This window comes from Gasterosteus aculeatus, chromosome 16 (genome assembly GCF_964276395.1).
Source record: "Gasterosteus aculeatus chromosome 16, fGasAcu3.hap1.1, whole genome shotgun sequence".
NCBI lineage: Eukaryota > Metazoa > Chordata > Actinopteri > Perciformes > Gasterosteidae > Gasterosteus > Gasterosteus aculeatus.
In genome coordinates, this window is record NC_135704.1 from 10187905 (window position 1) to 10213629 (window position 25725).

Here is a 25725-nt window from a genome sequence, read left to right on the forward strand (position 1 = left end):
TCAGAACCCTCACATGAAACTTTTATTGATTTACAAATAAACCACACGCGCCTCATCAGCTGAGTTTTACAGTTTTATTAGAACAAGCACTATGTAGCAGCAGTGTACAGTGTTCATGGAAAGATATGTACTTTGTTAAAATTGCACTTTAGAAGGTACCCCATCGGAAAACGATTTGAACGAAGGAGCTGACACGGTGCTTCGGGATACATGTCAGTCCAAAGCAACAGAAAACGTCCAATTGAACAAACACAAAACCTATTTCTTTTTTCTTTTTGGTAAGGCATCTGCAATATTGATTGGCAGGCTAAGTTGCCTAGACATGCAGGTGCAACAGTAGATGGAGAAAGCACGTAGAAGAAGTATCCATGGTTATTTTTTTTCAATTCAGTCAGACTACTACGAAGCGTCGCTGTTACCTCTTCACACACCTGCTGGGATTCAGTCTTGTTTTTCAAAAAAATTTAAAAAACACAATGTCATTGATGTAAGAGGAAAAAGGTTTTTAAGTAGCGACCCATCTTCTAAATGTGCTGTATTTACAGTGATAACCAACCTGTGTTGGAGGTTGGAGTCGCAGAGCATCCGCACGCTTTTTACAGTCAAAGACGAGACGTTTAGTCACTTTGTGTGCGACGCGTCGTCATCGGGAGGGGGGTGGCGTTCGCCGCTCGCTAATGGCATACCTTCTTTGCGCGGGGGTTCTCATCAGTGGTGGTTGTGAGGCATTAATAAATGCATTAAGGCACAGCAAGTGAAGCTGACAAAACGTTCTAGCTTTAAGTTAATGATCTGGGATCAAAATAAGAACTGAAGAAGTACATAAAAAAAAGAAAAAGGAATTGTGTGCAAAGCAGTTCTACGTTTGGGGTTTCTAATCTACAGAACCAGTTGATTCAGGATGGATTTGCTCCACATTAATATTTTCTCTTTTTTGCTTCTGTTGATTTTCTGTTGTGTTTTTCTAACTCTAACGAAAAAAAGGGACAATAATCCAATCTGCTTTGCAATAAATACACGAACGTTGAATAGGGGACTGATGCTGTGTGGAAGTCCAGGAAGGCGCAGTAGCGTCTCTGAGGAAATCACACACATTTGGATTCTAGAACTGTAAAAATTGTTACTTTATAAACTTGTTTGGCTTTAAACATCCAAGCGACACAATTCTGACGCGCACGTTCCCGGCGCGACCAGCAGGTGGCTCTGGTGGTTAACTCATCAATAACTACTTTCCGATGAATGCGTTTTGGATTTGCTGACAAAATTAGATGATTAATTTATTAATCAAAAGAAAATGCAGTCATATTTTGGTGGCTGATTAGAAAGTAGGAGAGGAATCACCACAAATACCAGATGCTTGCTGGTAAAAGTTGTTTTCTTTTCTTGGTTTTTGTTTTCATCTCATTTTACATTTTGAAGAATTTAGATTAAAAATAATGCTTCAGTACACTATGATGGAAATTTTTCATTACCTCCATTACTACTATAAATAAATGATTAGTTGACAAAATACAAATAAAAAAAGAGTGCTTTGTGTATTTGGATATAGAATGTAGAAGAGTTTTTAGCCTCATCCTGGAAATAACGGACTGGTTTCCTCCTGTTTCACTGTCACGTCTATTTTTAAAGTGTCTCTCTGGGTTTATGGACCTACTGCACCATCTTCTCTCCGACCTCTGATTTAGAAGTGTTTTATGTTCCAGAGTCCATTATATACAGCGTGCCTGCTGTATACGGAGGGAGTTACGTGTGTCTTTATGTAACCATGTGATTCAGGCGATGTGGTTTCACGGAACAATGTTTAAAATTAGACATTGGAGTTGGGGTGTGCTGGTGAGGTTGACCCTCTAGTTACAGAGAGAGACCAAAAGTCCACAACCAATCTGTGCAGACAAAAAGAAAACATTTTTGGGAAATGTCCAAGGTGTCTTCTGCATCATATGTCCAAACTGGCTGTAATAGGATTTACATTATGTGGACTCCAATATCATCTTCTCCTTCAACAAGCGCGATCTGCTTCGAGAGACGCTGTTTGAAAATATTAATTAAAAATTCCATCTGTGGTCGCCACACCGACTCTGCTGCAGTCGAGATTCATTTTAAATGAGTGGTTTCCCGAGAGAGTACTGCTATCACACAAATTCAACCATATTAAAAAAAGCAAGAATAAATAAAATCTGCAAATTCACATAACGCCATTTCATGTCTGAGTCCAAGATATTTTATAAAAATACCTTTTTTTCTATGATGATTGATGATATACTAAATGCGGCTATAGGCCAGTGAAAGCTGCTCTCTAAACATGCAAATAGGTACCGTAGGTAATCGAAAGGTCTTCTTTGTAGACTAGTCTAAGCCAAACCGTGGCTCAAATCAAACGGCTTCAACGTAAAGAGCGTTAAATCATGTGACTTGCACGGGGTGTCTTTTTAAGGCAAGGACATACTCAGGAGTCAAAAGGAGCTGAGGAAAGATCTACATGGGAGTGATGCGATTGTTGCCCCGACAACCCGACTTCCACAATCACACTGAAGGTGATCCTACAGGATGTTTCCATGGTCGGATGCCGCAGGACCCCCGATCAGGCTGACGCCCCCCCCCCCCCCGGCCTCGCAGCCGCTCGCGTCACTGCGAGCGGATGTTTCATTGTGACACATTTCTCTCAACACCTTTTGTGCGTTGTCAACGGCCGTCTTTTCATCAGGCATGATGCACGTGGCACATCCGTGTGCTACCACAGGTTCATAGTGGATTCCATATTGATGAAGCCGGGGTTTTTGCGAAGCTCCCAGTACGTGTTGTTGGAGACCCACCGCTCCCTGTGATTGCCGTCGACCACTTTCCTGCGGGGAGGGAGGACGGAGAAGGGACAGTTGCAACCGAGTGTGACACGGACAGTGTTCATCCTTCAATTGAACGTAGGTTTGCATGCATGTGCCGGGCTTACTTGAAGAAGCGGGGTTCCAGCTTGACGTTGTTCTCGTCGTTACACTTTCGGCGGACTCTCTGCAGGTCTTCGATGCGCTGCTTCTCGGAGGACGCCATCTCCAAGTTCCCCTCCTCCAGATGCCTGCGGGGCCACAACAGAACTTTTTATAGAACAGATATGAGGTGGTCGTTGAAAATAACAGCAACAACATATAGCAATAACTTATTTTCAAAGTAGAGCCATTTTATTTGGCAGTCGGGGGCCGAAGCACACTGGCAGCCGAGGATGTGATGCCGTACCTTTGATCAGGCCTGAATCGGGCGTCTGTTCGGGGCAGAACGTCTTTCAACTCGGGGCAAAGCTCATTCAATTCTATGGCAAACCTGGTGAAGCCGTAGTACAGCTCGTAGTCTGTCGGCATGGAGCCTGACAAGGAGAGGAAAGAACGTAAACAAGTGTCTTTAAACTGGTAACTTTCCTCCCTCGTCTGTCGAACAATGTGTCAGGGGACCAAATGTATTGTCAAAAAGCTCCAGTGGTCCTTAGGTGACCACCCAACATTAGCCAGAAGGGGAGGTGTAGTGAGCCGGTTCCTACCAGGCCTCCAGATGCATTTGGCAGAGGGCGGGACTCCACAGTAAAGACCCTCGTGCCATTTTCCAAAAAGCCTGTGGACCACTTTCCCTTCCTGGTCCATCACGAATCCTTGAACCTCGTTCACATTAGAGCTCCAGTAATTTCCCTGAAAGAAAGAACCCTCGTGTTGGCAGCTGCTCATCAGCACAACGCCGCGCCTTTCAATCCCACCCTAACCCCTAAACGCCCAGGGGGCTTCACCTTGACGAAAGTCAGTTTGCAGAGGCAAGCGCTGCTCTTTGTGTTTCTGATGGTGATCTCCCCGTAGTGTTCGATCCACCGTTGTCCACTGAGGATGTTGTGCACACAGGTGGTGACTTTGTTCCATTCGTATTGATCTCCAAACCTGCAGAAATACAATCCAACAGCCTCGGTTGTAGAGAGGAAATCTGCGTATTTTTGGTTTTAGACGTTACTCAAAAAGGAGCTGGATCAAAGATACCTGGGAATCATGAGATTCACGGTCCCGATTGGTAATACCTCCATGGATTTTCCCCAGAACTTGTTTTTCCATCTCACATCTGAAGTAAATTGGCAAAAACTAAATAAATTACAATGTTTTGGTCGCTCTCTTCTATGCATTTATTTTCAAAAGGCAACACATTATCAGCTGGTAAAAAGGCTGAATGAGAGAGCCAGAGTCGCCACGAGGAGCAGCACTCACGGATTAGGTAACCTACCTTGCCAGAAGGTGAAGTTCTTCGACTCGCAGTGGCAGGCAGAGATGGGAGGATGGTGGCTCACCTGGGAAACGAGATCAAGCTACAATGACTCCGCTGAGCTTTGTGCGAGAATATGGTGGTCCTCTTTAGTGAGAAACACCATGTTTCAATCATCGTTGCGTCCAAGTGGACATTTGTGCCAAATTTTTAAAAAGTATCACATGTTACGAAAAATGTCCAAAAAGTCGGATTACTATGTTTAAAAACAAGACAGCATAGAGCCTAAAAAACTAAATGAATGATGGAAATGGAAAGGAAGCCATGATATCGTTTGTCATGAAAAATGGAAAAACATGTCCGAGTAGAGTGAGTCATAAAACATTTATATTTAACTGAACCACGTGTCATTTTGTTATTCAGCGATGGTTTCCATTCGCAGCATGAAGCTTTGCCTGAATCTGACTCACAACCGCTGGAGACAAGTAGAGATTTCTTTCTTCCAAGTGGTCACAAGAATAAAGGTTTGGGAACCACTGCTATAATCCTCCAGTATCGTCCAAACCAACTAATGAACTGAAGAGCTTAATATGATTAATATTATCATTATAATCTCAGATGAGAAAAGGGGGATTATATCCAATATAACACTTCTGTTTAAAATACACAGCATTTTGTATCTTGAAACATTTTGATCCTCAAAGAAAACAAACAAACAAACAAACACATACCTGTTCGGAGAAAAAACAAAAGCCCTTGTCCTCCCGGATACATTCGTAGCTCTCTCCGAGGAGCGGGTTGAATGGCTTACTTCCTGCTCTGTAGTAAGTGGACGAGTAGCCGGAGACGGCGAAAGCGGCGACGACAACCTGCCGGAGAGTCACAACAGCCGACATAAACAAAGAGGGGTGGTGGGGGAGAATCGCTCCGTGTTAAAAGACGGCGTCCCCGCGCTCTGTCCTACCATGCGCTCCAAGGGGTCCTCGGTCTCGGCGGCCTTGTCCAGCAGCTCGCTGTACTCCAGCTCTTCGCACATGCGCTGCAAGGTGTTGAGGGGCTCGTTGAGCTCCACGGGCATGGACACTTTGGACAGGTCCTTGCCGATGTTGTTCCTCAAGATGTTCCAGAGGTTGATGTTGCTGGTGTCGGGACACGGCGCCGGCAGGCAGCTCCGCCGGCCGTTGCGGAAGGCGCTGCCGGCAAAGTCTCCGTTGGCCACTGGGAGTGGGGGGGGGGGATGAGGAAGGAGGTGATGAAAAAGAGCGCCTGGCTAGCAATTGACAACATCGGATGTGACGGCCTCCTTAAGGATATAATCAGGATATAATCAGAGTTATAATCTGTGTTTATAAAGATAAACACAATCTGTGTTCACAGTGCAGCACGTTTGAGTCAACAAATTCCATCATTTGATGTGGAATATTATTCAATTGGGAACTAGAGGGATCAGAGAGCCGCAACAAATGGCAACTGTTTCGCAAGGAAGTGTCAGAGTGTCCGTTTCCCCCTCGTCGAAAAACATCAAACCACAAAGACCCTCCAAAGTGATCAGCAAGATCTGCCTCTTCGTTTCTGCTTAGACGTCTGGCTGGTTGTTATTGCCTGACGAGGGTTACTTGATTGGATTTGCTGTCAACTAACTGGGACACATCACTTTGTTGCTGTGGGGTTTCAAAACAGCAAATGAGTTAAACTGACTGCAGGTTTACATAGAAACATGTAGAACGTTTCTGTTCCACTAATATAAATGATGTCACAAATACATACAATCTCTTTTCCCATCTTTCAGAGGGCTTTCATCCCCGTGAGTACTCTGTATATTGCTGCGTGGCCGAGGGCACGAGATTCCCCCCCCCCCTGTTACAAAGATAGCTTTCATGAAGTCTAAGAGAAGCCCTTGGCACCGAGCAACCCTGCAAAGTCAACCGCATCTGCCACATTGATAAATTATCCTGCCAGATGTGTCTGCGCGCGCAGGGATGTAGGAAGAACCCCCCCCCCTTCCTTTCTAACAGGGAGCGGACGGAGGCCTGGTGCTCACGGCGGCTTGGGGCTTGAACCTACTTTGTCTGGAGACGTTATCGGTCACACTGGCGTTGTCCTCTGAAATGTTATCGCTCACATCGCTGACGTATGACTCATCGTCTGAGCCCTGCGGGAGGGGTGGAGGAGGGGGGGGGGGACAGGTACAGAGCGGAGTGCGTCAGTGCAGTAGAGTGAAACACCAAAGCGTGTGACCGCGCCGGCAGACGGTTGCAGCAGCGTGCCGGCGGCTAACAAACTGCGGTAGTCGTGGGCGATCTGCCCCGCTGCAGTGGTCACGGGGCGCTGCAGCGGCGCCTCGCTCCCTGTAGAGCCAACGCAACGAGGCCGCACGTTGCTGTGGCGGCCTCCGTGATATCCTCTGTTCTAGCAAAGGGGATCGGCGGTTCGATCCCCCGGGTCTGCCCCCCCCCACGCTCCTCCCCGACATGGTGTGTGAGCTGCTGGCGGGCGGGTGGCAGCTGCAGGAATGGGTGTGAATGGGTGAAGGCCGACAGTCGCCTGCTGCTGCTGACGGGTGTGACACGGGTTTGAAGGGGCCCGCTGTTGGACCTCGATGATGATGGGGAGGTGGGGGGGAATGGGGTGGGTGATGAATTTTCCTTGGGGGGTGATCCTTCAACGGCGCTCAATGCATGCCCGTGGAGCTACAATGCTTAATGGCTCTTCAGAGAGAGATCTATTTGGAGCAGCTTGCTTGCAGGAGGAGGCAGAAAGGATGAAGTGAAGTGGCGCTACAGACGGTTTTCTCTAACAAAGAAGATACAAGTCAGGAGGAACAGACTTATGGTATGATTGTGGGACACAGCAGAGGGATGAAGCATTGAACAGCAGTCCTCCTGTGTGCCAACCTTTTATCCGAGCTTCCTTCATCTCTGCTTCTCCTGCCGCCCTCAGTAAATGCTGACTAACTGCGGCTCCACAAAGCCATGGCAGTGACGTTTTATCTGGCTTCCTGGCAGCGGTGCTACATCCACCCCCTTCCTTCCTTCCCTTACAACCGGTCCCTTTTTTGGTCCACACTGCCGTCTTTTTCTTAAAAGCTCTCTCATACCTCATTCTCTGACGAGCTGGCTGACAGAAGCACTTCCTGGGCATCAAAGAACTCGGAGACGGACTCCGACATGGACAGTCGGCTCTCATTAGAGGCCTGCTGGGTCAGAGGGATCCCCATCTGGTCGCCAGCCTGCAGGAGAAACAGAAAACCCACAAGCAAACACACGAGATGCTCACTTTGCGCTGCTGTGACGACGCGTTTAAGAACCGAAAGACAGACCCGAGCAAACACACAAACACCACGAGGAGACAAGACGGGGTTCATTTTGCAGCCTGTGTATCCTTGCCAGAGGGCGAGCTCCCATCCGTTTATAATTAGTCCGTTTTTTTTTTTTTACCTTAAGCCCGCTGTTCTGCATAGAATAAGGATTCTGAAAGCTTACCTGACAGCTTTACTGGAAGGAAGATCCATCTATAAGCACGAGAATCAATAGTGCGACCGATGAAGGCATGATGCAAACACTTAAACTACCCGGTCAGCCTGGGGAGCCTCATTGTTTTAACAGTGTAAGAGTCAGACATTTGCTGCCTCGGTGACAGGTTGACCTCAGGGACCTACCTCGGGCGTGGAGATGATATTCACGCTGACAACTTGTTCGGTCAGGACAGATTCAGAGTGGATGCGGTTGAGTCGAGTTCGAAGTTCTGCATTTTGGGACAGGGCCTGAATAATAATAAGAGTAAATTATGAAAGTGTGGTTTGTTGTCTCTGTAAAAGATGGCGGGCATAAGCCACAGTGATCCCGGGCTGCTTTCGCCTAATGCGACGCCTCAGAAGTCGGGTTGGCCAAATTAGCATCGAGGATCGCCGTTGAGTATGAAGCGTCCTCTTTGTGATTTAACGGAGAGTGTTTTCTTGGTGCCATGACAAGGATACCACTTAGTTGAAAAATTCCAGGCCGCTGGAGCCAAACTTTGAAGCACATCGTTACACAGAAGGGCGACAGGTTTTCTTCCGTCTGTCTTATAAGTAGGAACGCTTACAATGGAAAAATAACTCTCTAAACATGGACTTAAGAAATATCTAAACCTTAGCTGAAATGTGCTGCGAAAGCTGAGCAGAGGGGAACAAGATGAGGCGATACTTATCTCTGGGATCATCACTACAAACCCCTTCTTCACACGCAGGGAGACGTATCATTTTAAACATAAACATATTGACTTTAGCCACTTTGAGTAAAAGTGTACAGGTGAAATTAAAGATTTACAAAAAAGACCAAATGAACCCGGTATACCCCACGGTAGATTTGTCTTGTTGTCCATTGTCTCATTGTCTCACTGTCCGATTTGATGCACCAGCCGTCATGTCAAATTCCTTGTGTGTCTATAACATATTTTGGCAATAAATGTTCCCGATTCCTGAAATCGGCAGTTGTTCCTGATCATCAACTTCCCAGAGCTTTGCCACAAAGAAAACCTGACCTCCAGCCTCCATTGTCACGCCACTATCCAATTAGGAACAAAGTGGAGCGAGAGCAGAAGAAACAGTCCACAGAACTGATAGCAGAGGAACAATCCAATTAAATCCCCAGGGTAGAGAGACAGCCCAAAGGAAACAGAGTTAATGAACCGCACGGCACATTTCTTTCTCTCTCTCAATTAGTATGAAGAAGATTGAACTTTCGGTGTCCGCTCGCTTGTGCGCTCGCCCCCACGTCTTTTTCTATTAAAATTACAGTGACAGCTTGGAACATACTGTGGCGTGTGTGTGTTTTATCCGACGTCCCGCCACCTCGAGCGAATCGTACAACATGACAGCTACAGAAAGGGATCGACAGAAGGACGCGTGGCTCTGATTAGTACAGTCATTTCCCAGTCACGTCCCGATGGAAGATGAAGGCCTTACCCATGTGGAGAAGCCCAAATGTGCCGGACAAAAAGCTGTGGTGAACCAACCCCGAGTAACAGCAGAGAGAGAGAGAGGCATCGCGGGCAATGGGTGAAGACTGCCTCATTACCTGTGACAGAGACTTCCGGAGAGAGTTGATCTGTGCCGATTGGTCCGACTGCTCCTGGTCAGACAGAATCTGTTTGATCTTTTCTTTCTCTATGGCTACTGTGTTGAAGGACGACTTCAGCAGCGAGTGCACTGCACAGAGACGGGATGAAGACGAATCAATATCACATACAATCACCCTCAAGAGGAGAAACATCATCCTCATTAACACACACACACACACATGCACACACACACACACACGCGCTTCTGATGTCTGAGCTACAAATGCTGTTCCACTTCGATCCAGTGATGTGTTAAAGATCATTTAATTAGGATTATTAGAAGCATAGTTATATTTAATAAACGCTCTCATTGAGTTAGTGTTGGTTCAACAAAATTAACTTTGCATGTCATTTCTATTACTCTGGTAAAATCATAACAGGAAAAAATCCCAGTTTATTAAGAAGATAAATTAAGTAAACTACTGCCGCCCCCCCCCCCATTCCATACATGCTGCCTACCTTTCTGGGCAATTGTGCAGAACTCCTCCTGAAGTTTGATGTAGTCACTGGCACACTCAGTGCTGTCGGTCAGCCGGGTGACGGGGGGTTGAAAGTCCACCAGCTCGGCGCACAGGTTGGGGTTGGATGAGTGGAGACGGACGGGGGACATGCTGGCAGACAGAGGGACCTGGAGAGAGACGACCACCACAGAGGACCACTGTCACTCAGCTGAGAGAAACGACAAGGTGCATTGTGTGTGTGGGAAAAAAAGCTGTGGTCCAACACGGCAGAGTTAACTCGGGAAACCACGGCGTCATGGTAACGTGCCACACTGGCACATGGAAATCATTTTAAGAGAGGACACCAAAACAAACAAACTGCATTTTCATTCTTCTGCCTCGTGTGATGATATTCACTCTGAGGTGAAATGAATGACGATTCTCATTGACAGTCATGTCAATGACTGTCATTGCAAATATATTCATGAAAGAAAAGTGGCTTCAAAATTGGGGGGAGGGGGGCAACTGAGTATGAAAGCACATTTAGTCTTTTCAGAGACAAATATATTTATTCAAATAAGTATTGAGGCAAAAATGGACAAGAGGAGTGAGAGCATAAATTCAATGTGCGCGGAGCAGCACTTTCCAACACAAAAGGGTTGCAAAAAAACGTTGTATTGATTTTTGTACACTTAATGACGGCGTCCACCCCATCGCTCCTTCCGTTCTTGCCTTTCACAATAAAAGCTTGAGACATATTGCTTATCAGGGGAACTTGTATTCACTCTGAGCAATTGAATGAAAATAAAACTCACAATATGTATTTATTACAAAAATATATATGTTGAGGTTCATTGTGAGTGGTCCACCAGTCAACATTGATTATTATGGCGCAGACAAAATGTCTGAAAGTATTTTTTCATTTTGTTTGAGTAGCTCACTGGAGGGAGTGTTTATTCAAACAGTGAAATCAAATAAATGCAATACTACATGTTATTGTATAAAGTAGCTATATGTAGATAATTTGTGTATCTATTGTGTCATAATTAAATCATGACAATGAGACTTACAGGGACATTTACAGGTGCTGTGTGTTTGTGTGTCTTGTACCTGAAGCTGGAATTTTGCATCTTTGCCGACACTTTTTGTTCTCCATCTTCTGTTCAAGCGCTTTTCTTTCTTTGACATTTCTACACAATTGGTCTTTGTGACACACGTGGATCAAAATAATCAAAAAGGTGGTTAGAACAAACGCATCACAAATAAAGCAAAAGCATTGCAGTGAAATGGAAAAACAACATCACATTTGTACAAATGAGTCGCAAACAAAATAGTTTGGGCAAATTAAGTGTGTGGCGTTTAAAAAAGGCCACTTCAAAAATACATTTGTGTGTGTGTGTGTGTGTGTGTGTGTGTGTGTGTATTCACCTGCATATCTGTGAAGTTGGGCGCTGACTGTGTCCTTTGTAGAATCTCCAAACTCTGCAACAGCCGGCTCAGCTCAGTCAGATTGGACTGACATCGAGCGAGCTCTGAAAAGAATAATTCACCCCCGGTGTGACGTTTCATGAGATGAGCATCAATCTTCCTCTCTGGGTTCAAAAGGACTCGCAGTGACTTTATTTCCTTCCCAGCGTGGGGGAGAAAATTGCACTCACCCTCTGCGCACTTGTCCATCTCCTCCGATTCCTGCAGCCAGGCGACCACCTTGCTCTGGCCGTTACTGTAGGAGGCCGGCAGGCTGCTGTTGCTACTGGGGGCCACCGGCTGCCACGGCAAACTGCTGGGCTTGGCCTGCACGGACACAGAGGCAAGATGGCTTTGTTGCTAACGTACTGGTCTGTGTTCGACATCGGTTCAATGGTTCAGCTGGTTTCCAACATACTTCAGTTCAAGTGGTACGAACATTCTGAGAGATGGGAACATTCTGGATTCTGGAGAGTGAAACTCGCCACTCCTCAAATAGAGGTTTTTAGTTTCCTTGATTTGTTCAAATTTGAACAAATCAGCACATTTGAGAAGTTGCAATAACTTGTTCTATTTTTAAACGCCTTCATCAAACTGTTCTTTTGTCTTTCTTGATTCAACCGAGAAAATAATATGCCGCATATGTTCATCATAGTTTTAATTCTAACTTTCTTTCTTAGGAGAAGCAGCGAGCAGCACTTTAGCCTTGAAACACATTGCGCTGCAAACACAGTTGAGTGACACAACTGAAGGTTGTGACCATGTACCAGGTCACATATATTAGAAATACGGTCCAATGTAATCACTTTCACCAAATCAATATCTTGAATGTTCAATAGGAGGCAAACTAATGGGAACCCCCCAATAGGCCCCTAGCTAGGGGGCCTAATTACTGTTCACAGCCTTCCTGTACTTATTGCTGTGTAGCTTTAGATTAAAACCTGACACAGTGTGCGTGATTGCTTGCGGTCACCATATTAACACTAGCCGTTGGAAACAGACATGTGACGGCCCTCCCTCCAAAGCCCTTTGATGTTGCAGCTCATTCTGACTCCGGGATTAGAGACTTGTGCCTAAGCTGCTCTTCTGGGGGAACTGATCAGGCTGCAGCCAGCTGTTCTGAATCCAGATCCTGCTGATCACCTCTAATGGCCTGCGTGAGAGCCTCGCTCTCAGGAGAAACTGCTCCGGCTGCATCCTCAGAAACGCCACTGAGAGAGACAACTAGAGTGGGTGTGGCCAAACAACCAAATCAATTCATCAATCAAATGAACACCGGCAATTTAAAGTGATCGCAACAGCGGGCCGTTAAAATGTTCTGTCGTCACTGTGGACGTTGAACAAAGAGTGAGCTTTGCTTCGTCGCTTCTGGATAATATTTCGGTACAGTATGCCAGATCTCCAAAACTAACAGATCTCTGCTTCCCCATAAAGTACCCTTCTTGAATAAGTAATGAGAGCAGAGGAAGAGAGCTTTACAGCTTAGTTCAGAGGGGCAGTAGAAAATCGTTCAGGCTGAGCTCCACATCAACATCACATTTGTAACACTACGTTTTATTTCTCAGCTGTGAAGACAATTCATCAGCAATAATTCTGGAAGGATTAAGCACAAATGTGAACTTGGTCTGGTCCGAGCATTGACAATGTGGGGCTTTCCTGCTTTCCTCAGTTAAATATAATTAGAATATGGGTTGTTCTTCTGACCAGACAAGGACATTTGTAGACGTCCGTTCGGCTCTGGCGAACCTGCAATTACCCCGAGGTCTTAAATAAGTAAAATAATCGTCTGCTGGAGGGCTCACCTTGGCTTCGCGCACCTCGCTCGGAGCAGGTTTTGGAGACTCCTTGGCAGCCGGGGGAGGAAACGTCCGCATGGTGGCTTCCCGAGGAGATCTCACGATCTCGTTCTGCCGGTAGAGCCGGTGGTGACGTAACTTGGACACCCAGGCGTCGAAGATGTCTTGAGATTTGACCTAAAGGGGAAGACAGCTTTGAACCCCGTCCTCCGCTGACCTCCGGTCATGTTTATTGCTGTGGAAATGACAGTATTGACCTTTCCCCATCAGTGTTACCTTCAGGTGATAGATATGCTCCTCGGTGTCCAGGTCGATGCGACGCGCCCTCTTCTTGATGGACATGACGGAGAGGCCGACGTCGATGCTGCCGTGAAGTTTGCCCTTTTGGATCTAAGGCAGGTGATCGACACAACAGTCAAATCTCAAGACAACAGTCGGTTTACTCAAAATGCACAGTCACGTTCATGTGTGGTTACACTTTAAAAACTAATTTCTTTCACGGTAAAATCTGAATCAACCTCAACAACCGCGTTGAGCAGCAAAAAGCTAATAGTTGCGTAGAGATATCAGCACATATCAGAACCCACCCTCCAGACCCCCCTCAGCTTAATGACCATCAAAATGGTTACAATCTCGTATCTTGCACCCTCAGCAATGTTCCAGTCTTTGGGTAAAATTTGTTTATCCAAAGAGGCGAAGCTGAAACAGTTCCAGGATCGGATGATAATTTAATCTGCACACATTTTACCAGCAACAGCATTGACAGAGCAATGTAAAACATTTATGTTTTACATTTACATACATTTTCTGGGTTATCTTTTATTAAAGAAACCTTTTCAGCCATTGGACACAATTTCCGGAAGTTTGAACTAAACGATTCATTAACAATTTAAAGAAAATAATCAGTAAATTCAATCTGTGTAAATTACAATTAGCTGCAGCCTCTGCAACCAACACAGGCACTTATAATTCATCTTTATTTATGAAGGCTGAGAACCTAGGCTGAGAACAAGTGATCCCCAGTGTGCACGATTCATTGCTCTCTTAACAGTCATGTGTTCCTCTTCAGCTTTGTCCCTAAATTTGGAGCTTTCCTGCAAAGTGACAAGGCGTGCTGAAACACATCGGTCATTACGGCCCGTGTTGCAGATGTTTGTGCTGAGTCATTGTTCAAGCGGAGCTGATGTCAGGCCAGGCTGCCCTGTGTTTGCCTCTGGCTTACAGTCAGGGTTACTTACATCAATGGGGGACTTGGAGTACTTCAGGATACCATTGTCCAGGACAAAAAAACGCTGCGGAGAACAGAAGCAGCAAAAATAACGTGTCGGTTGAAAAACAGGAAGGGCTGACATACATAAATCACACAATATAATAACACTTTCATTGCAGCGTTTTGAGAAAACAGCGGCTAAGCTGATGCTGAAGGCGGGGACTTTGAAAAGGAAATATTGAGCAGGCGAGCGAGATTGATGAAGGGAACCCACCATATTTCTTTATTAGACAGTAAACTGTTTAACATTCTAGAAGCGCCCCCCCCCTCTCGTCCCCCCGGACAGGCGCTTTTTGGCGTCTGGCGTTGCCTGCAGATCTTACCTTGTGCCAACCTTTCAGGGGCCATTTCCGCTTCTTCAACATGAAACCCTCGTGTTTATCGGGCCGCTGCACGTTGCTCTGGCCGATTTTCAGCCCCTCAATGATTTCCCAGCTGTCTGCCTCCTGGACGGGAATACAAAGAGAAGCGGCGTCAGAACTAATGCACGCGCCGCTCCGGAGTAAGAAGAAAACAGTGGGTACGATTCCCGTCACAACAAGAAGATGCTCACGCACCACATCTGAAAAACAGGCTCGCCCTGTACTACACAGTTAAAGAAAAACTGCCCCATTCAAGTTTCTCCTGCTCTCTCAGCATTTCCACTCCATTAGCTTTCTCCTGACTTTGCGCTTCCAGCTGCAAGCGGGTCTGTGAATCAAAGTGACACGTGAGGAGTGGAGGGATGCCAAAGTCAGGCCGGGGCGGGTTAAACGTCACACACAAGCCAGTTAGCGTCTTTCACATGATATTTAGAACTCAAGCATTCAACACGCTTAATTTTCCTGTACACGTCCGCGTCAACGTTGGTAATCGGTTGTTCTCGGTAACGTAGTGGTTAGCCAAAATCAGCACGTTTTTGTTTTTGTTGTGTATTAGTTCACTGCACCTCCTCCTGTGGGCACCGATAAGCGCAGGCAGATCATGAATGACAGCAAACGTCTGTTGTACTGATGTGAAAATCTATGAAAGTTATAACTTTTGACAAATACCTTGCATTAATAAGCGCTTTTAAATCCTGAAACTACATTATAGAATACTGCTACTGTACTACTGCTATTTGAAGTGGGTAGTGTGTCACTTGTGTGCACCATTGAGGATTTATCAACCATTTTGCGCTACTATATGAAAATCAGGTGAAATTGAGAGGATGTTGTCTAATGCGCACTGCAGACCGGTCAAACCACAAAAAAAACCACAAGCAAATTAGCTGATTATGTATTCTTTCTATTGCTGAATAGGAAATAAAGTGTCATAGAGGAGCAGTTCATTGACTGCCTGACTTCAGTATCATCTTTTTTGGTTTCTTCTTTCTTGACATTTATCACAGAGAGGGTCCACATCGACAAACCGTGACATAGAGTATCAAAAGGAAAGGGAAACCAACTTTAACTCACAACACAGCTAATTGTCTGCTAATATAGTCGGCTGTAAACAGCATTGACATTGTGTATTCTTTAGGCCGTTACCCATCAGACTAAATACGCTAATATTAAAAGGGAATCCATCTCAATGTAATGTTTGTGAAAGAAGTAAAACAAAAAAAAACATTTCACACTTGAAACCACAAGCGCCTCGTGTCTCTTCGCCGCTTCGTGTGATGCTGCAACCTTGCAGACAGCTTGTTGGGTGTCCGTTGCAACACCCGAATGGGCTCGCAGGACATTTAACAAAAGAGGAGACTACAGCTTGTTTAATCTAACAACCCCCAGATTGGTTTGCTGATGAGGTCCCTCTGCCCCTCCCCTCTGCGGCTGCGCGTGCGATGGAGGAAGTGCAGCAGCCCAACTTCATCAGAAAAATGTACAATCCCCATTCGAAGCCACCGGTCTGCTCACGGCGCCCCGAAGCAATCACGTCACCACCAGTTGAGCAACTTGACTGTACGATGTGTTAATGACGCATTAACGCTTCTGTATTCTGAAGATGAAGGGCTTAATGAAACGTGACGGGCGAGCCCAGAGAGAAAAGGAGAAGCCCCCGAGACCAACTTCCGATGTGCCATCGGGGGGCGTCGCACACAGACTTGAACACGCTTTCCTGTGAAGCGGTTTAGGGTCCGAACATTAAAGGATTCCTCCACTTCTCCACCTCTGGCTCCACGTGAATGCCAGAGTATATGCAAACTACCGGTTTGAACGGGAATGGCTGCCACAGTCAAGAGGATTCGCTTTTGTTATTTGACCCTGAACACAGAACTGAATTAAACAAAAAGGATTTCCTGTCGTCTGCAGAATAATTGAGAGCCCTCGGTGAGTTCAGGCCGGCGATAAAGGGTCTCGGGACAGAAGCAGTCTGCTTCACCACCACGACGTTTTCAAAGGTTTGCTTCCTGAGCCGGTTACTTTGATACAAAGGAGAACTTTTCGCCTTTGATTCCTTCTCTTCATATCAGTAAAACATCATGGTGACAGTAGATGTCGGAACACTTGAATGATTTTTATGATCCTAATCGTGAACTTAATCAGTTCAGTGCGAGTCGTCTGGTACCCAGAGAGACGCCAGCGTTTCACACACATACACTAATTTGTCGCGGTGCGCCGCAGATTCAACACCGGCCGCCACACATTGCGTTTGGTGTATTTAAAAAAAAATATGTTTTTAACGCTATTTAAATCACGCAGCGTATTCGTTCAGCTGCATTTCCTTTCCCTCCGTCTGTCACACACACACACACACACACACACACACACACACACACACACACGTCTGTCTCGAGTGTCATGAAAACGAGAAACGTGTACTACAGCTATGGAAGTTGTCTATAGTGTGAATTGTGTATAGTTCTATCTAGTGTGTGTGTTTTAGTGCAACGTTTGTATAGGCGTGAATCTCTTTTGTTATTTACTCCAATAAGGTTCTGTGTTACAAATTAAACTTTATTTCGCCCTCCTTCCCCAGTCAGCCCACATTGACGTTGGATCTGTGGGAAACAGAGCTGATGTTTTAATGACTTCAACTGTGCAGTTAAGGTCTTAAGGTCAGTCAAGTGCATAAACTGCATAAACACGACACAATCAAATTGCCATCAAATGATTTTCAATCGTTTTAGTTTACTACCATTTATTTCCTACTTCATCAAGTGCAATAGGAGATAAGGATGTAAAAGTTTAAAAAAACAGACTAACCGGTTTAATCTTCCATGGGAGTCCTGAATCTAACATAATCATTGACTACCAGTGACGTACAGTATCTCAGGATAAGAGCGCCGTGTTCTCATGTTAGGTTCTTATGTTGGTTTTCTTCAGGTAATAGAATAAACAGCTTACTTTCCCAAGAAAACCAAGGGTTGTGCTCGGCACATACACTGTATGTAGGGATTAAGAGGTACATTATTATTATATTTTGTTAGTCTGACTCTCAATCATTTCTATATCAGACAATAAACCCCAATCTCTTCATTTAGAAAGGAGGTGCGCCAATCTATTCCTGTTCTCTATCCTTTCCTCTGTGTTGGAGTTGTCTACGACATGCAAACCCAGCACATTAGTCAATACGATAACACGGCTATAGACCAAATAAAAGAATACACCTGCACAGCACAAGGTTAAAATTGTCAGTCTTTCATCTACACCAACAACATTGTTTTGTTGTGATCATTAACAGCATAAAAAACAGCAATTTTATTACCAGAGTGGAACTAATACGCATTGATTGAGTCTCAAAAATTTAGAAGGGACCATTCCTTATTTAAATATTAAACACAGCGTGTGACTCCATCTATTCCTCCAAGCCGAAAACACGTTATCTAACCAGGGAATGACAAGCAGCAGGGGAAGAGTGGATGGTTTCAGCGACATCCTGATTAAATAGGAACTGTCTTGATCCCCAAACTGTACGTGCGTGTGCGTGTATGTGTGTGTGTGTGTGTGTGTGATTCTGAGCTTACTGCAGGTGGTGCCACTAATTGCTCTCCAGAGGGTCTCCAGAGTGTACAGTAGTCATCAGCAGAGGGGAAAGTGACATATATTAATTGTGAAACAGGGGGCCTGGATCTCCTTTAAGGCTTTCCCCAAGTCCCCCCCTTTTCATTTTTAGGTTAAACCACAAAAAAAATGCAGGTGAAACTTAGCATGGCAGGTAAGTTCAGAGATAATCAGAAATGCCGTCGAGGTCTTCGCAACTCAGTGAATTATATTTGTTTGTAAAATAATAATGAGCCTCGACCTTGGGGATGGTTCAGTCCATTTATCAGAAGTCACACGATTCGCTTAGTCGGGTCATGAGATTGAACGCTGCAGCACAGCGACTGAAAAGTGTATTTGTCAGCGAATCTGTCAGTAGTTTTCCATTGTGGTTGCAAAGGCAGGTGGAGCTTTTTTCTTGAATCTTTCATCAACAGGGAGGGTTGAAAACCTGCGCTACTAACCAACAGGCCGAGGGATTCTACAGCTGCGTATTACCCACATTCATTAAGCTATGTCAACAAGGAGGATGAAGCCCCTTCTACGTATTTGACCTTTGCATACATAGCCACGTCTTTCCTAGTGCATATTCATAATGGTTGTGGGACCCGAGGTGGCTGAATCAAAGAGGAGAATTTGGGGTGGGACTATTTCTTCACCCATGTACCTGTCTCTGTGCTCCATAGATCAAGTGTCTGGATCGCCCATAGGTGCATTGCTGCATCACTTAGCCAGCGCTGCTAGATCATCACACAAAACCGGTGCGACCGTCAACTAGAAATTCAAAACGCGCTGGCGATTCTTTTTAATACACCGTTGACTATCTCGAGGTCCTGATCCAGACGCCGTGCGAAACTCAAGGGAACCATTATTCCATCTTAGCACCCGTCTTCATTAAACGCTTTGAAAGAGATGAAAAAGAGGAGAGGTGCTGGTAGGCGACCCTGCTCTCTCAGAAGGCCCTCCCCCAACGGCATGGTCAAAGATCAGGCCGCCGCGCAGCGAGCCGCGCGTTCAAGCGGGGCACCGGACCTCCTGAATTATTCAGCGTCTCGTGCCGACGGAAAAGCTGTGATGTCGGAGATTCCGGTTTCGGGGTCCGGTTTCCCTGCCGGCCTCGGTGACACAGCAGCTCAGCGAGGTGAAGCGGCCTAGAAGTGTTTCTTGGAATTGGCTTTATAGAGGGAATACACAACTAATCATTACTCGGTATCAGAGGACTTTGTGTGGGCGAGAACACGAGCAAAACAATTCAAACCCTGTTTGAGCTGAATTTCTTCCAGACGGGTTGTTGTTTACAGTAGTGTTTCGTTTGAAGCACTTCACATGCCATCATTAATCCTGTTGGACGACTGGAGTGCTAATGGTGCGCCTACTGTAGCCTGGACTGGGATTGTGTTGTTATGGAAATAAAACTGAACTTCACGTCAGACCTGGCAAATATACTTTTTGCATTTCCTCTGCCGTTTGTTAGTATTCCTCCATTTTTGCCCTGCTTTGAGTCCACGTTATAACGTCATGAAGGGAAGGAGCTTTTCTGTTGATGCTTTGAGGATGTCTTTGTTGTGTGTGTGAGCATCCACGCCAGCATCGATCTGCACAGCCCGGCGTCGTACTTGACGCGTCGGCCGCGCTGAAAGGCAGATTCAAACCGGTTTGACACATTTTGCATTTACGACTAGTTCATAACACGATGGCAACTGGGTCATAACACGATGGCTGCGAAGTTCCCAGTTACCTGCCGACTGTCGCGCTGGGAAGAGGACGAGGAGGAGGCGCTCTTGTGAACCGGCGTGGAGGACTTGAGGACCGGCGGCGAGCTCCTCTCCTCAGTGCTCATGGTGCGGCCGTGGACGCCTCTCTGGTAGTATTGGTGGTGCGACATGTCGGGGGCGCCGGGCGGCTCTGCGTACCTCGCTCAACACTGAGCCCCGCGGATCAGGAGCATCCTCTGGAAAGTTCACTCACTGCTTGCTGTTCATCTGAAAAAGAAAAAAAAAAAGGTTAAAGATTAGCCGACGTACTTTGCCTCCCTCGTTATGTGTCCACGCCGTCATTCAGCAGACGACTCCCGGTCTGGTTTACTCCTTGAAGGAATGAATACCAGTCCTTCATCAATTTAAATATGTTAATCCATCTCACAGATGCTCAGTGGAGACGCCGGGAGCTATTCTTTGAAGCGTGGCTTTTTTAAGATTCTCCTCATTATATGTGCATTACGGGGCAAGCCTTTCATTTTGTTTGCTATGAAATTTGTGCAGTAAATCCTCCCATTTAAGATCTCTGAAACCTGAGATATTGTATCGCATTGATCAGCTCTACTACACAAGTCCCTAACTGCGCACGACCAGCAAACGGCGTAACACACACCGCTTCAAATCAAACGCCACATCTTCGTGGCGCTTGGCACGGCAGTTCATTTTTTGGCGTTTGTTGGGCAAAGATTTCCAAATTACATTTTCAGAATATTCTCAGCCTTCTGCTGCAGTGCATCCATGAGGTGTAGGTTGGCAGTAGGCTTAACTGTTGGCAACAGTTTCTATCCATCCCTCAATATGCTTTGCAGATATTATAACTTGCCAGAGCCTTGAATCCCACTATTTCATCTGAAATGTTTTTTATAATGGTTCTATAAAGAAGATGTTCGAAATGAGTGACTAGTGCTCGGTTACTGGTTACTGCATGAAGCGCAGAGCCCGAACGGTCTGATAGGATGGACTTAGGTCAGAGGGGGGGGGTGCAATATTTTGCAAATAAATTGAAGTTTGTAAAACTTATGTAAATGTTGTTTACATAAAGAGGCAGATGGCTCTATTAAACTGCACCCACTGTAGGCAATTAATTACCCTTTTATCCACACACAAGCTGAGGCTCCCAACATAACAACATGCATCATGTAGTATAATTTGTGGAAATATACTAGTTTGTCTGGTTGAGCTTATGTAAAGCCTGGGATGGCGAGGTGCTCGTTTCAGTCATGCGGCCGGCGGTGCCGCTGTGTAATTGTCTCTGCTGTCAGGAGGTCTTCACACAACGTACTTTGATTGCACGATAGTGGAACACAAACAGATTAACAGTGTTTGATTTAGTTCTTATTTAAAACCGGGACACTTGCTGAGATACTACCGATGTTATTGGACTTTTACAAAGAGAAATAGCACAAAGGCTTTCATCCAATAGCTCAATGTCGATGTTATGGAATAACACTTGATAATGTGTAGAAACAGATATGAGTAGTACTGTTATAACAAGGAAAAAGTAGTATTCATTGGGTTTTACAACAAAAAGCTGCAATGAATCGCGGCTGGAGGATTGTTGTCTTGTTGTGGTTGATGTGCTGCACTTGATAATCAGAGTTGTCAGCCTGTGTGTAACTACTCTATAATACTATATTATGTGTACTATGAAGTTGATTTAATATATAGTTGGGGGCACAGAAAATGAATGAATATACCGTTTTAATAATTGATTAAACGGAATATGTTGTTATGGCTTCTCGATTGAGACAATTTGCTGATTATTTTTGTCTTCTGTGGTAGTAAAATGATAATATTTGGGTTTTTTGGAGTGTAAAACTAAACATTGTGCCTCCACGTTTTAGGAAATTAAAATGGACATTTTTGCAATTTTCTGACATTTTATATTCATCCACTAGATAAGCCTCATAACGTGACCAATACTCAGAGGACTAAATTGTCCACATTCTACATGTTGTTTTGACATAAATAATTAGTTGCATAAAATGATCATTATAATGTTCATTAGACGAAGCCAGAGACAGGATATGAAGTACAGATAAAGACTCCTGAGGCGGTGCAGGATTATCAACATGCAGAGATACGTGTGTATTCAAACAGGCTTTGCATTCAACTCTGGAGCACCTCGTGGTTTTTAACTGCGGTGTGTGTGTGTGTGTGTCTCTCTTGAGTTCAGGAGGAACTCCCAGAGTCCCCCCCCCCCCCCCCAACCGCTCTGCACACCCAAGCAGTGTGCACTCTCACATGCCACCGTGCAGTATACTCACGCACTGTACTCTATTATTCAGATCCTTCAGAGACGTCATCATCCCTGGCCTGTCTTAAGCCAGCTGGCATCTAAGCTCCTGTAACACGAGTCCATTCAAATAGAGTGTTCCACTTTGCCTATTTAATAGATCCGGACTGCTCGGGCTAATAAGGACGCAGAAGGGAGATGAACTTTAGGTGAACATTTTACTGCCATCTTAGCAAATGGCCAGTTAGATCAGAAAGCAATTTATTACACACACGCACACACACGCACACACATGAGGGGCGCTATTCTTGTAGCCGTGTGGCTTCATGTGCGTCAGAAAGTCCTCACAAGCCGGAAAACACTTTCACTTCCCTTTCCCATTTGCCTCGTTTCAGCCAAAGACAACACACATAATAAGTTCCATCTCCCTCATTTCATGCAACAGAAAAGATTTTTTTGGAGAGCGGGCTGGATAATTTCTGAAATGATAAAATCTGTCAAAGAAATGATCTGGGGGGAGAAAAAAAATGTGTACCTCTGACCGGTGTGAGCAACTGATTAGCATGAACATATTGATCAACATGTTTGTAGAGAACAAGTGGATGAGGGGCTCATTGTTTAAACATTTTGTAAAAGCATCAATGCGTCATGTTTGGTCAATATCGATATGAACATTTTTCCACAAGCCTCCCTCTATACCAGAGCATCAACTGAGAAAATTAAGTGTTTATAAAATGCTGACATCAATTTTTTGGGGGGACAATTCTAGTTCTTGTAATTTGGGAATGGTGAGCACTTTGTATGTTCTAGAAATACAGCTTGGTTATGGCGACCATGTGAGCAGGATGGCAAAGCGACAACAACCATCCATCATCTCCTCTGCCAAAAGGTTTTTGAACGACAGGCTGCAGGGTTTTATGGAGCAGAATGTGCGGCGTGACCTCAGGAGGTGGCGGCGAGAAAGAAGTCAGTTTCTCTCCCCCGGGGATCAGTAGAGTATCACGCATAAAGCAGTAACCATAATCTGTTCTGATGTGGGTCAAGCAAGGCCGAGCAACACTGAGCAGTTGAGAGAGACAGAGAGAGAGAAAAAGAAAATAAACTTGACATTTGTATGTATGTCGAGCACAAGTTCAAGACCAAGAGCCGAACAAACCAAGGAATGTAAACAGAACAGGAACGAGCGTAAAGCCACACGAATGTTAACGGCCTCGCTCATCGCAAACATGTAATACGATGCGGCGTGATGGTAACCGGGCCGAGAAGACACTCATGTCTGGCTTGTCACCACATCCAATCCACCAGGAACATCACATTATCGACCAGCACTCTACACAGAAACAGGTTTCCTCCCCCCCCCACATCCACCTCCCTGCTGCATAATTAAAAGTAGCCAACTAAAGCAGACCAGTGTGCTAAGATTATATTACATTAGCTTTGAAGACAACTGTTGCCCAAATTTAGGACCGCTAATGCCTATTGATCGGTTTACCTGGGTGTGGAGAAAAAACAAAAAGGCTGCAGATCCTGTGTGACATCTGGAAGCAGTGGGCAGCACATCTCTTTAAAAAGTAAGCCTGTCTTTCTTTTTTTAATAACAACACCAACTGGACACAGCCAGTTCACACTGCGCTGCACGCATTACATCATCGAGGTAGAGCCGAGTTTCACCCTGCAACACTTTTTAAGTTGTGCCCATATTGGGCACTGTATTGGAACTGAAAACGTTGGCAGTGAATCCTTGTTCTGATCCTGCCAGTTGCTGCCTGGTGCGTGAACCACGTTTGACGTTTGGCGGACAGTGTTGTGTGTTAAAAAGGAGAATTGATGGAGACGTGTTTATACCAGCCAATCAAGGTATAACACAAAGTAACTAAAAAAATCACACGCACACTTTTGGTATTACACAACTAGAAACACAAAATAATTTAATAATAACCAAAACATAACTGAGAATAAAGAATCCTCAAAGAGCTATTATTGCTTAAACCAAAAGAGCGTATACGAGACGCAGAGGCCTTGCCAGATATCGAACGTGCCTAAATTCATCAGCTAATTAAATGAGGAAAAAAAGGCGCAATCATCTGATTTACTCCTCGCTGTCAATATTAATGACACGTGGACAAAAAAAAAGAGAATACTGGCTCGTATTTGGAGCATCACGGTGAGGTTGGCTGCTCCATCCGCTCTCCCTCTATCAAACCGGCACATAAAGCTCTGCAATGACTGTTTATTTAAACCGGGTCAGGGACACCTTCAGCTGGAGGGGTTCTCTCCAGGCCTGACCAAAGAAATAATAATAATATCAGAAATCAATAATCCCCGCTGATCAAAACCACCACAGCACATCAATACAATAAACTACAAATACGTCCCCTCTGCTGTTCTTTAATTGATGCGATTTTAAACGACTGCAAAGTCACTGGCTGACCTTCAGTGGAGGGGGAAGGGGGGATGGGGGGGGGGGCACGGTGATATCTGGAGCCAATCCTGTAAGTGACTAGAAGTTGGCTAACTTTCAATTAGTTAGCATCTCAGCCCGAACAACGTCACGACTGGGGACATAAAACGACCACGAGTGGAGATCACGAAGTGACACTCACGGGCATTACGAGGAGACGCCGGTCTACTGGGGACCTCGGCGGAGGGGCAAACCACGTCGCTCGGTTTTATTAACAAACAACAAAAAAAGGAGAGAGAGGTGAATGTGTCAGTGACGCATTACGTCCGCCTCGTCGATGTCCGCCACACGGAGTTTAACGCTAGCCGCTCGAATAACGCACACAGCATCCGTGTCCTAGAGGTCCTACACGCCGACGACGGCTCTCGGGCACGTCTGGGTACGCGGCCGGAGGGTCATATCCTCCCCCCCACACACACACACACACACACGTCAGCAGACTAGCGGCTAGCTAGCTAGCGTTAGCTCAGTCAGCGGTAGCTAGGTAACGCTAGTAATGTCCGACTGGTCCTCCTCGGCAATCCGCTCGGGATGCAAATACAAGGACGAGATGCTGGAGCACAACGCGGCGGGGCTGCGCGTGCACTTGGCAGCGCATTAAAAATAAGAAAGAAGAGGCGCATTGCCTTACCACAGATGCCGTGTGCTGACCATGTCTTTGCCGTTCTTGGCGCAGGACACAATTGAGGAGGTGGTGGCGGAGAGGGAGGGGAGGGGGGGGGGTCTCCCTTCACCGGCTTCTCAAATACCAACGGCTTCCATTAGGATCCACATCGACACGAACATAGATATCTCTTGTTGTTAAGAGCGCTCGATGTACGGGGACTAGAACATCGCGTAAAGTTGAGGGATGGAGGAGGGAGGGGGGGGCGGCGCAGGTGGGTGGAGGGTGGGGGCGCTGTGTGTGTGTGCGCGCTCGCTTCCTTGAATGCGGGCAGCAGTGGCGCCGCTCCGCTCAACGCGCTCTCCGCTCGCTCCTCCCTGCAGCAAGATCGGCTTTGGGCGGGAACGAATCGCAGGAACGGACTCG

At 45.7% G+C, this 25725-nt stretch overlaps 1 protein-coding gene across 2 annotated transcripts; it reads right to left on the reverse strand.

Annotated features, from left to right (window-relative positions):
* Positions 1–60: 60 nt before the first annotated feature.
* osbpl6 (oxysterol binding protein-like 6) lies at positions 61–25695 on the reverse strand. 2 transcript variants are annotated; one of them, XM_040202580.2, is made up of 23 exons: positions 25327–25695; positions 19980–20223; positions 14621–14743; positions 14266–14319; positions 13304–13417; positions 13034–13204; positions 11423–11558; positions 11193–11296; positions 10875–10967; positions 9784–9952; positions 9282–9412; positions 7883–7987; positions 7322–7453; positions 6289–6376; positions 5189–5442; positions 4956–5093; positions 4246–4309; positions 4008–4086; positions 3767–3911; positions 3527–3671; positions 3229–3355; positions 2948–3070; positions 61–2843 (listed from the first exon to the last, which is right to left on the reverse strand). In XM_040202580.2, the coding sequence occupies exons 2-23, from the start codon at positions 20124–20126 to the stop codon at positions 2732–2734; spliced, it is 2754 nt and encodes a 917-aa protein (XP_040058514.1). In that variant the 5' UTR covers positions 20127–20223; positions 25327–25695; the 3' UTR covers positions 61–2731. The 2 variants fall into 2 exon arrangements, with proteins under 2 accessions (XP_040058514.1, XP_040058516.1); XM_040202582.2 differs by lacking the exon at positions 7883–7987.
* Positions 25696–25725: the final 30 nt, after the last annotated feature.